The 12,084-nt window shown below is 36.6% G+C and overlaps 1 protein-coding gene across 4 annotated transcripts in view; it reads right to left on the bottom strand.

Moving 5' to 3' along the window:
* The window catches only part of CRIM1 (cysteine rich transmembrane BMP regulator 1), a 170,631-nt gene that overhangs the window by 40,135 nt on the left and 118,412 nt on the right, over positions 1-12,084 (bottom strand). For 3 of the 4 annotated variants that reach the window (XM_027681615.1, XM_027681619.1, XM_027681618.1), the window contains exon 7: positions 9,517-9,714. The exons of the other annotated variant lie outside the window; for it this stretch is intronic. In XM_027681615.1, coding sequence (XP_027537416.1) covers positions 9,517-9,714 — 198 coding nt within the window. The remainder of the gene's footprint in view (positions 1-9,516; positions 9,715-12,084) is intronic. 4 annotated transcript variants of the gene reach the window in all.

The following is a 12,084-nucleotide window of genomic DNA, read 5'->3' as shown; positions in this document are numbered from 1 at the left end:
GAGCAGATATTTGTTATATCATTTCTGTGGTGACTTTCCAAAACTATACCTCTGTGTTTTGTGCCTTGGACACACCTAACAGTTTTTTGTGTGCTTGATACACCCATAATGTGGTATTTCTTTCCAGGGGCGAAATTGAACTGTTGTTATATTCATTTGAAGGATTTTGTTAGTCTCCTATAAATTGTGTTTTACTATTCTGTTACCTTCCACTTTTTGGCCTGCTTTCAGCATCCTCAGCATTTCCAGAGAAGCTACAAATCTGCTTTTTCCCCCTCCTCTCCCTAAAGGTAAGCCCTGAGATACAGTAATTTTATATGCATGCCTGCTTCTCAATGAGCTGCAAGTAGAGGACAAAAGAAATAATTTCATTCCCTGCCCCCACATGTGCAAAAATGCAGGCAGGGTAAAAAAAAAAATATCAGCCCTTTTCACTTCACTAGACAAGACTCAACAAATAAAGCCAGCTCTGCTATGCCAGACTTCTGGCTATTTGAATAGGCAAGCAGCAGCTAAGCTTGAAAAAGCTGTACCACGGCATGAGCTGAACTGGGCTTTCACTGCTGCTCTTGGTAGAAATGGCAGAAGAAAGATCCAGTGCACAAATACACAGACAATGGGTGGGAAAAATGGGTGCTGTTTCTGCCTGTGTGGTTTACCAAGGGTACAACTATACCATAGAGAGAAGAAAACAGAGAGAAGGGGATTGAAGAGAGTCTGGATGAAAACAATGGATTATTTAATAGAGCACAGATTTTGCTGATGACAAGTACTTACATATAAGGTTAAATGCAGATTCCTATTAGAACATCTTGCTTCCACATATCTCTGAACCTGATACTTTCTGTGCTGAATTTTAGTGCAGCAGATTATTAATTTCCCTGCTGTGAGGTTGATAAAATTATTTGAATTAATTTTTTACCCTGCTATTTACTTAAAAACAATTTCAACAATTTTAAAATCCACAATGGGTATTTCAGCCACTGGTGGTTCATCAGTCTGACTAGTCCACTGAAAAACACTACAATATGTGATCAAAACCCTGAATCTCATTCATTTTAGCTTGAAAAGGGAAAGAAGGGGAAATGGGGAAAGAAGGGAAAATAGTGACATACAAATAATGGCTGGAGCTGGCTTTGTCCTTAAAGAGACTACATTAGCAATACCAATAGAGTAACTGGTTGTCACCAAATTAAAAAAAAGTCAAGGTAGAATATTTTCACTGGTATATTTCTATCCAGAATACTTTTGTAATATGAGCAAAACCGATCCCCAGTCCCCTCTTTTTTGATTTCTGAGACCTCCCACTTCTCCTGAGTGATGTGACACAGCTTGTATTACAAAGAGCAGACATTTTCTTGTGTTAAAAATGAAAAGTACTATATATACACACACAGAATGGTCTAGTACTGTGCCTTATATATAGATCTTGTTATACTTTGATGAGTATTGAGGTTCTAAGCTAGTGCTCAACTGAAGTATTCAGATATGGAGAGAAACTGATGCACCCATGTTTCAGTGAGATGAGGGGAAAATTTGTTTCTCAGGATTAGAATTTTATTATATACACAGTGTGATCAGTTGAAGTTATCAAAAAGAGGAGACAGAAAACTAAAATACACCATAGATTGATGAAGCCATGGAAAAAAATAAAACCAAAGATAAAAAATCAGAGATGAATTATTGCTATGTTGTTGACTTCTACTGTTTATCTGAGTGTTTTTTCTTCTAACTTTGGAGATCTTATTAAAATTAACTAAAGAATTACACAGAAGTGAACAAAAAAAAAATAAATCCTTCCTAAAGGTGGTAGCAGAACGAAAAACTATACCTATCTTCAAATCTTAGTTGTTCAAAATCTGAACTCTGGCCATTGAATGCGTATCAGAAAACGAAGAGGGATTACACTTAACTGCTCTACTGCAAAGCCGCATATATTATGAGAGCACCAAGTGTTCAGTTTTGGTTTGTGTCACTAGACCTGCTTTGAGCAGGAGATAGTACTAGAAAATCTCTGGTGCTCCTTTCTAACTTGCATGACTCCATGAATTTTACTTTCACATAAACGGAGGACATTTCCAGTGAAAGCAGCAATATCCTTGATAGATCCTAATCAAGGAAATGAAATCCAAAGACAAACAATTCAATTTCTGATGATTTCTGTATGCTTTCGCCAAGTACTGATCACCTTCCTCCTGCTTTATAAAGTACAAGTTTGCCTAACACCATCTCTTTGAAATCTACATCATAGTCTAAAAAGCTTTTATTCAGGAAGCAAATTTTCTTCCAGGTGTTTATTACAGCAGTTCTCTGTGAAGTGTAATTTAGAGGCAGCCATAACCACTTTTAATCAGTCTCATTTTTTTGTTATTTAATCCTTTAAGTTAATACATTACCCATGCTTCACCTCTTGACAAGGTATTTTTATTATTATTATTACATGAAAAACAATCTCTTTTCTTTGTTTCATTTGGAATGTAGTATTTTAACTCCAGACAGGTTTTGTTTCACACTTGCAGTAATACCATGTGAGGGAAATACCTACTCCATGGTATTTACAAAACTGGTTTTAAGTATGGAAGTAACTACTGTATTCTACGTTTTTTCTGCTGCCCAACATTTCTCCTGAATAAGCTTATCAGAATAGGATTTTAAGATGTTCAACATCCCATTTGGAGCATTAAATAAAAACCTTTCCGATGGGGGGGAGAAAAAAATGAATCCAAATCATGTTCTAAACAAGGAGAACAGAAAAAAAGAAAGAAACAGAAAGAAGAAAGACCTCCAACATGAATAATAAAGAACATGCCCATGTTTGGGGAAAGTGAAATAGCTCCCTCTTCTGTAGTATTTTATAACACAGACTACCTTTAAAAGAATTAAGTTGTTTTGAACCTATGAAATCTGCACTAACTGACTTAAAGAAATACAGCATCAGCGTGTTCAAGCATTTACCATAAAAAAAAGTTAAAAAAAAAAAAGTAACTGAACAGTAGTCTAGCTTTTTACCTAATGCTTTAAGTGATAACTGGCTAAAAAATAGTCCTGAAGGGTGTGCTGCTCAACAGCCTTTCATTTGAGTCTGCATACTTGTTTGAATTTTGTCTACTGTCCAAAAAAGTTAACTGCAGCCTACTAAGCAGCAGCATGTGTGTTTACTTAAGCTTCCTGTAAAAACATTCATGTCATTCCAAGAGTGACTAAATGTTTTCCGTCCTCATAGTTTGCATTCCAGCCTTCCCCACCCCTCCAGTTCATTACATGAAAAATATCAGTCCTGAGTCCTGTGCTGAAGAATTTCCTTCCTGGGTTTGAAATACCTAATGCCTTGCGGGAAATTTTTTCCCAGCATTTAGCTATCTGTGTTAACTCTCAGGGTTCAACAATTCAGCATCACATAACAATTCATAAAATGTATGCAAGAACTTAAGATGATACAATTTTCTAATGTCACAAATAACTCCAAAAACATATTCATTAATACTTTCAAGCACATAGTTCAGTTTGACAGCCTTTTGTCTCAAATTTTATTCATACTGTCAAACCTGAAACGACTAAAATATGTATTTCTCCTTCAAAGTAACTATTATAATCAAAGATTTTTTACTGCTGCAATGTGAAGAAGCTTCCTATGAACCAATGGTCCATGGGCGTGTGTGTGTGTCTTTCTTGCAGTGATGCAATCAAAATACATACTTTCTACTCTCAAGATGTGAAATTAAAACCTTTTGTCTGTTGTAATCAATTCTTCTGGTTTTCAGTTTAACAGGCTTATATACTCTTCAAATGTATATCAATTCTGGTAAGAATTTTTTTTGACAATTTTAGGTTCAGTGAGACTAAGGTATAACTACGTTTGTTAAAACAGAATCAATTAAGCCTATCAAGAAATGCCTGAATACATTAAGAAGGCCATTCAGTTATTGTTACTAGGTGAAGATACAGCAAACACTAAATTAGTGTACACCTGGGGCAAATCTATGAATGCTATAGGCATTGAAAAGAATTAGAGGATCCATGAGGTTCTTTATAAGTGAGACATCCTTAGCTGCATTGATGTATATATTCATTAAGATTCTTTGGTTATTTATCCTTTCAGCAGTCTTCCACTGAACTCAACAATGAATCACTGAAACCCATGAAAATGTTATTTCATAGCAGTACAGTCTTCCTGAATTTCATTGACTTTCATTGGCAGTAGGTTTCATTATACTCTGGATGGTGTGGTTCAACAGGCTCAGCTGCCTTGTCTAGAATCACTATACTAAATCATGAGTTGGCTAAAGTAAGCCCAATTCTCTATAGCTTGGCGTTTTATCCCCTAATTGACATTGACGAAAAGGCTGGTTGAGAGCTACAGTGCTGCCGCTGAACAATAACTTATATTTCATGCTCTAAGGAGAACCCTGGGCCCAAACTCAATGTCGGTGAACACTCCTCACTACCACTGACTTCATCCTGAATGAATCAAGTTTCTTTTCACTGGACTCTGCTGCCTGTTTACTTAATGAAGTGCTAGACATGCTGAAGGAACTGAATTACATCTCAGCTAGAGTTTGCAGCCCTTTATTGATGAAAATGTTAATTTCTTTTTGTGAAGATAAGTGTCAGCCATAATGACAGCAAAATAATGTGGGCCTTATTCATGAAAATCCTCTGAGGGGATTTTGTTTAACACGTAATTTCTCATTCATGGCTTATGCTGGCACCCTGCCACCTGTACCTGAGGGCTCTCATGCAGAAGGACATACTGTGAGATAACCAATTACTGCATATCAACTTTCCCTATGAATAGCCTGAGCCGCTGGGAGATGCAAGGGAATAGAAGCAATCATAAACTTTCCTAAGGGGCATTTTCGGCATCAATGCCAGCACTGAACACTTGTATTTATTATCTTGTTTAAAAAACAAAACAAACAAAAAAACCCACCACCACCAACAAAAAAAACCACCCAAAACCCAACCACCAACCAAACAAAAAACAAAACAAAAAAAAAAAGGGGAAAAAAATAAGGTATTTTCATACCCCATATTTACTTGCTGTGAACACAGCTATTATTCCAATTTGCAAATGGTCTGTGGGAAACCTGGTTATTTCTATCATTGTAGCTTCTTTAGTATTATTCATATGCGATTATATATTCATATGTTTTATTCCCCTTTTTTTAATAAAGTTCATTAAAAATGGAACTGCTGTTTAAACCACAGTAATATTATTTGGAAGGAAAAGAGTTGTTAGGCCAGCAGAGAAACAAGCAGCTCTGTAAGTAGCAATACTAACTGCACCTGATTGCCAATGGATCTGGTTAGCTCCAACAGAACAGGAACCCAGACCAGCCACTGTGAAGAACCTCTAAGCCAAAAGAAGTGTGAGCACATAGCAAAATTTTGCAGTCCTTTTTGACACTTGAAAAACCACTTTCTCCTCTCTACCTAGCTGTCTGTTTTCATTAAATGTGTAGAAATGTGTTCTCTTTGAGACTTCCTTGTGCTGCTAGAAGCCACTGGCTCTAAAACCACGGGGAAAGCACAGAGAGGGCCAGTCTGATTACCTAAGCCTTGGCTCTTAATGAAGACTGTCTAGAACACAAAGAAAGAGAAAACAAACTAAATAGATAATAGACTAAACAAACAAAGGCAAATCCCAAAGGACCAGTATCATTACAGCAGCTATAGAAGCTATATAGAAGCATCCATCAGAAGTTTAAAACTAATTGTTTGTGCTGGATCCACAGAATGGGACAGGCCTGATTTTCCCAGCTCCCATCAGTGCCTGGCTTGCAAAGCTATCTATATCAGCTGAAGAGCTTGGGTTTGGGGACAGGTCAGTGATGAACGTCTTCCTCTCCTCACCAAACTGTCTCATTGTGCCTCTGTCTCCAGTTTCGTGCTTTTTCTGTGACCCTTCCTTTCTGCCTCTCTCCCTGTGGAAACAGTCGCCTTAAAGCAGCCAGTTCCCTGCCTGATACATTGGGCTTTTATTGGTAGTCATTGCTGCATCAGATAACTGGCAAGAAGTGATATACTGTAACAAGATATCTTGCCAAAAGGGTTTTGATGACTTTGATGTTTAGTTTAAAAAAAAAAAAAGAAAAGCAGCTTTATATTGAGCTATATATTGGTGAGCCACAGCCATCACTTGCATAAACACTGAAAGCTACATGTGATTTACCATTACTGCTTTCAGTTATGTAAGCAATTTCCTGAGTAAATCTCGTTTCACTGAGGCTGAAAATTCAACTGCCATGCCCTAAACATCAAAAAGACAACCTTAGTCCCAACATGCCACAGGAGGAATTTTGTTTTCCTCAACAACTTTCTGCCTTCTAAAGCACATCTTCCCTCTTGTAATCCAATTCCGTTCTTTCTTGTCCAATCTTTTTCTTTGCAACAACCTTTTAGGTTGCAACAACACAGTGAGTACCAGCAGCAGAACTTCTGTATCATCAACAGAATCAATGCTCAGGAAGAAGAGTGAAAAGCTGATTTAAAAGGGGAAGAAGCACCAATCCATGCAGCAGATATCAGTGATGGCAGAAACAAAATAGCATTTTAAATGGGACCAGGTTGTCATTAAAATGACATAACTAAAATCTCGGATAGTAAGATGTGTGAAGGAAGCAACGTTTTTAAGGCTTGTCTTGCCATGGCATACTTACTTCTCCCAGTTCAGCCCTTCTATAAGGAGAAAACCAGAGAACAGAAATCTAAAGAAGCCCCTTGCCTACTAGATTAGCAAGCAATACCTGTATTGCAATGAAGGCAGACAGTACTTATTTCCTATCCCATGCATTAAACTCCAAGTAGAAACACTACTAATCACAGACTTAAGGTTTAAGACACATGATGCTATCTGACCTTGGGGGTGGGCCAGAAGTCAATGACTAATATACAAGTCTCTGCTGCCGTCAGCTCAAACATTTACTTTTTTCAAAAATGATTTTAAAATACACAGTCTTAATGTTAAACGCAGACAGTCAACCTTTAACAGATTGTGATTTTTTCATAATGTTCTGAAATTTTCTTAATGCGTGCTTTCAAAGAAAAATATTAACAGATTCAGAAAGACACACAAGTCTCAAACATCTAGTCTGGTAACACCTTGCTCTCATATATCTAAATATTTTTATTCAGACTGCTGATCACAAGGCATAGCAGCCTTCAACTCGTTTGATGCCCCAAAATGTAACTTCAAGAAATTTACTGATACCCTTGATGGTTCATTTCTCAGGGATTTTTTATTTCCTATTATTGCAAGATAAGTCTCAGATGCTGAATAATTTCTGATGAAGTCATCAAAACTGCTTCTTGCCAACTCAATTTTTTTAAATCTTGGGTGCTAGCATCTGAACTCACTGATATGTTTTAACAGTCCAGATTTTTCATCCTTGAAATAATCCCAAATCTGTATTCCTGGAATTAAATAACTTGCAGTAATGGAGCAAAATAATCTGTTTTTGTTATATTACTTTGCTGTAGGAGAGGGAAGGGAAGAAAGTGGAGAGAATTCAAGCATTTTCAGATATTCTCTGACCACTGGTACCCAAATACACTTAAATCTCCTCCTGGCAAGAACTAAAAGTACTTCCACTAATTGTTGGTTTCACCATTTACGTAATTTCATTACCCATTGATTATTTGGGAGTATGTGTTATGAAAGAAACACCAAGTCAAATGTGATGTTTTTAAGCTTAAAATTTAGGATAGTTGCTCAAAATACCATTCAGTGTTATTGTCTTCCAGATGACACACTCAAAATCAGACGACTACAATTAAGCATATATCATACAGCAGCTAACATGACAAACAAATAAGCAGCCAGATTATTTTTGGATAAAATATAATTAAAATGACACAAGGACCTCATTTAAATACTGATTCTATGGTGCTATTCTGTTAGTCTTTGTCTATTTGCATCATAAGTATAATTTCACACCATACCCTATACCCTTAACAATTACAAAACTTTTATGGACTTAAACAGTTGCTAGCTGCATCTTGTTCTAAAACAAAATACATGTTATTGCATAGAATTACCTAACCTAGTCCAGAGGAGATAACTTGAGTCCTCAAAGCACTGCAGAGGCATTAGTGTGGTATGTTAAAGAAGCACCAGCTTGTTTATATTGCGACCTTCAATAATGAATGATGGAAGCCTACATTCTACCCTGTTTGCTGCCCACAGTTCTTCTTAATTAACTCAGTTCAATATATATAAGCATTTAATTCAGTTATCTCTAATCCAGTTTCTCTAGTCTGGAACAGGAAATCAGAGACATTTGCCTATCCTTCCTTCACTGGAGAAAAAAAAAATCCTCTGAACATACTAACATATTGAAAATACGTCCCTCAGTCTCTCTCTCTCTCTGTACTACATTCCCAAGCTCGCTCACAGATACCTAAATAATGAGTGGTGACAGCAAATAACTCTGTGATATCCATCATGAGGTGATCACTGGGGATTAAAGGCATTTAACCTGCTTCCTCATAGTTAAATTAATTCAGTGCAAGTAGCAACTCCCTACAATTGACTGGCAGCTTTTACACATTATCAGACACCTTCTTCATACCTTGTGATGTGAATTTTGGAATTAAAGAGCACCTGTAAAAAACCCTTATGCTCCTCAAATTTATCCTAAAAAGTAAGTATCTCAGTGAACTTACTTGGATGGATACTGCAAACCAAGAAGGGCCCTGAGACACATGCAAATACACATAAATAATTTTCTTCTATCAGAGATAGAACAGACAAATCTTAATGGCAGCTCACTGAGCACCCACAAGTGTTTGTATACTGCGAAGATGGCTCTGACAAGAGGTCTAGATTAAACAATTCTAAATTTAGTAACCTGGTCTTTTTCCTGATGAACTACTCCTCCATAAAATGCAATTCTAAATGTACATTTATGTATATAATTTAAAATTTCCATTGTCAGGTTGGGTAAGCATTTTACCATATGGTTAAGTTAAATCTCAGTGATTTATACCATATGCATGTATTTCCACAAATGAATGAAAATATAATTTTAAACTTCAAAAATTAATCTATCTCCTAGATAATACCACCTTTTATAAGTTTCACTGAAATATTTATGCACCCAGTATCAAACTATGGTGTGCAAAAAGATTTTTAGTTGCAACTAAATGACATTGATGAAGAAGAAACCGGAATAATCCAGTTAACAATAATACCAACTGATGAACATTTCTGATCTTCTAACTTCTCCTATATTTATAAATAAGCTTTAAGAAAAGCTAAGAGCAACATTAGTGAATAATGTTGATCTTAAACCATCTCTTACTATACTCTTCTGGGCCAAAAGAGTATCAGGGATTGCCACATACAGGTATAGTTAAACCATGCTGATGTTTTTTGCCCTCAGTAGTTTATTCAGTCACCACACAATGCTGTACCAGCTACTTCAATCCTCCAAAATTTTCAAGTAAACCAAGAATTAACCACGTAAGCAGCAGTCATGACAGAAGGAAGCAAAATAAGAGGAAATACAATCTTACCTTCACACACCGGGCAGCACTCCCCGGGGACTTTAACAGGATTTAGGCAGCTCTGTCCACAGGCCGTGGCAACACAGTGTGGATCTCCATTGATGCACTGGCAGAAGGTACAGTCGTCCTCTCGCCAGCGGTCTCCGTGAGCTTGGATCTGACCATTGGCATAGCAGCCAGCAGGGTTATTTACTGGATAAAGTGGGTCTGAAATGAGAGGAATTGTAAGAGAACAAGGCTTAATGTTTTGATTTTCTGATTTTGTTTTTCAGAACAAAATGGATCTTAGATCTATTGATTTCTTTTTTGTTCCAGCTTTCTGAAGGAAACTGAAAACATCTAAATGAACCATTGGAATGACTCGTGTCAGCACTGTATCACTACTTTATACAATGAGCAAAGATGAGACCTCTGGCACATTTCTTGCTAGAGCAAGAAGATTGCCTTAAGCTACATCTCATCACAGTTTTGGAGATATACTAGTTTTTCTGAACAGATGATTTGGCTCAGTTTTCAATTTCATTTCAGTTGAAGTTTTTCCCCCTTGAAAGCCACAAGACCCACTTATGTGCTAGAAATCAAACGAAGATTTTGGTATTTAAATAATATAATTTTATGGAACATACTTTGTGTTACATTTCTCATCAAGTTTCACATAAATAAATAATGCAACCCTGTATATGCAAACTCATGACTTGAAATAAAAGCAGCTTTTACTCTTCAGAAATAGTAGAAGTACTCCAGAAACTTGATAAGTTATGCTAGTATTAATAGCAAAAAGAATACATTATGTGAATATATACAACTTATGGTGGCTAATAAAAAGAAAACTGTCAGGCTCAAAAATTAAGTATCTGAGAATGTACAGCAAGTAGGTCAAATTTTCAAAGCAAGCAATAATAGAAATTATATATTAAAGCAAATCCAATATAATAAAAGCAATAGATACAACTGAAAACATTTTTTAGTGGACATCAAATAAGCACAAGTGATTTATCTATAAGTTAATTTTCCAAGAGTATTAAGTTTAAAGGACTTGGGAGAAATAAGACATCCTATCTAAAGGAAGTTTCATCACTCCCGTTTGGAAGGAAGGCAATGCATTTTGAGTGTAGGAAAAACACGTAGCGGTCCTAAGTAACTGTTGTCTTATTATAAGCCACTCTATGACACTGCATATTTGTATTGAAACTGCTCACAACTTCTACCTTATCCTGAACTGTAGTGATATTCACGATTCCAGTAAAATGGATTAAGCCAAAAATCATGTGTTTGTGAAAATAAGGCACTTAAAAATTAAAATGTTTCCTAAGCTCTTAACTTTGCACCTTTCCTGTTTTAGGATTACCTTACATCCGTAAATAACTATTTTGACTTAGCCAAAAATCAAATCATAAACAAACAAATGAAGTGAATTTTATCCTTCAACTTACATACAGGATTGTGATTGACAGAGAAAGCACAGAAAAGCCATCTAAGACTTGTGCTATTTGCAATAGTCTTCTATGTGACTCAAACCACAAAGTTCTTGGTATCCTTAAAAGGTCAGTCATGTTTAAAGCTATAAATTGAGTCCAGCAAATTACATATCCTAATGCTGATATATCCTACAGGACTTTGAGAAAGAACTCCTCCAGGAGTTAAGGTAAGAAGGGCTTATGCCTGTACTACACAACTCACATCAACTTTACTATTACTGTTTTAGAATTCTTACAGAAAAGAAGAAAGCTTTATATTCTTTATATTTCTATCATCAAGTAACATTAGTAGGAAACAATGAATCACCTTGAAAACCAGTCATGAAATAATCCACCGAAGAAAAGCAGGTAGAAAAGAATGCCACCTCTTCAACAACTAGAAAAGCATGAATGGGTGGGCTGTTTGGTATTTATTCTGCCCATTTAGAAGACTTACCTTGTCAATTTAGGTGTCAACATTACCCAGGTTATTAAGAAAGGGATCAGAGTTTTCTTTTTTAATTATTAGATTTCCCTTATCTGAGGAGGAGATTTGAGATTTCCAGCTGATTTCACTTACTGAGAGTCTATCCCTAAATTCACATTTAAACAAAGGGAGTAGGAGTGCTTCACAGGCCTTTTGACTATGCAGTGGCCATAACCTGATCCCCCCTGGGGCATGATCCAAGCGTAGAGTGCTAGTCCATGCCAGTTTGCTGGAATCTTGGTTGCGTTCTGGCAGAAGATGCCTCCAATACTTTCTAGTATGAGCAAGAGGGTCACTGTAAAATTTCATAGAGAGACCTTTTTAGGAGGACTGTAGGCCTAGCAAGCAGAGGAGGAGGTTCTCAGCAGGGCAAAGGAGGTATATATATATATAATCGTAGAGCAGAGAAGGTGTATGCATTGCTCTAGTTGAACAGGAAAAGAAGCAGGTTGCAAAGCAATGGAAATGTGTCTTAGGGCCACAACTGCTGCTATGGAGATGCCTGTCTAAATGTCCAGTGTAGAAATTAGAAACAGCTTTTTATGTCCTTTGTGAAGAAGGCCCCTGCAGAATCCCTGCACACTTGATCATATTTAAGGAGGTTCTGATGCAGAAGGGAAAGCCAAACAGCTC

The sequence above is a fragment of the Neopelma chrysocephalum genome, unplaced genomic scaffold (genome assembly GCF_003984885.1).
Source record: "Neopelma chrysocephalum unplaced genomic scaffold, ASM398488v2 Primary Assembly neopelma1_61, whole genome shotgun sequence".
Lineage (NCBI taxonomy): Eukaryota > Metazoa > Chordata > Aves > Passeriformes > Pipridae > Neopelma > Neopelma chrysocephalum.
The sequence above is the reverse complement of the archived record's forward strand: the minus strand, read 5'-3'. Positions and strand labels throughout refer to the sequence as shown.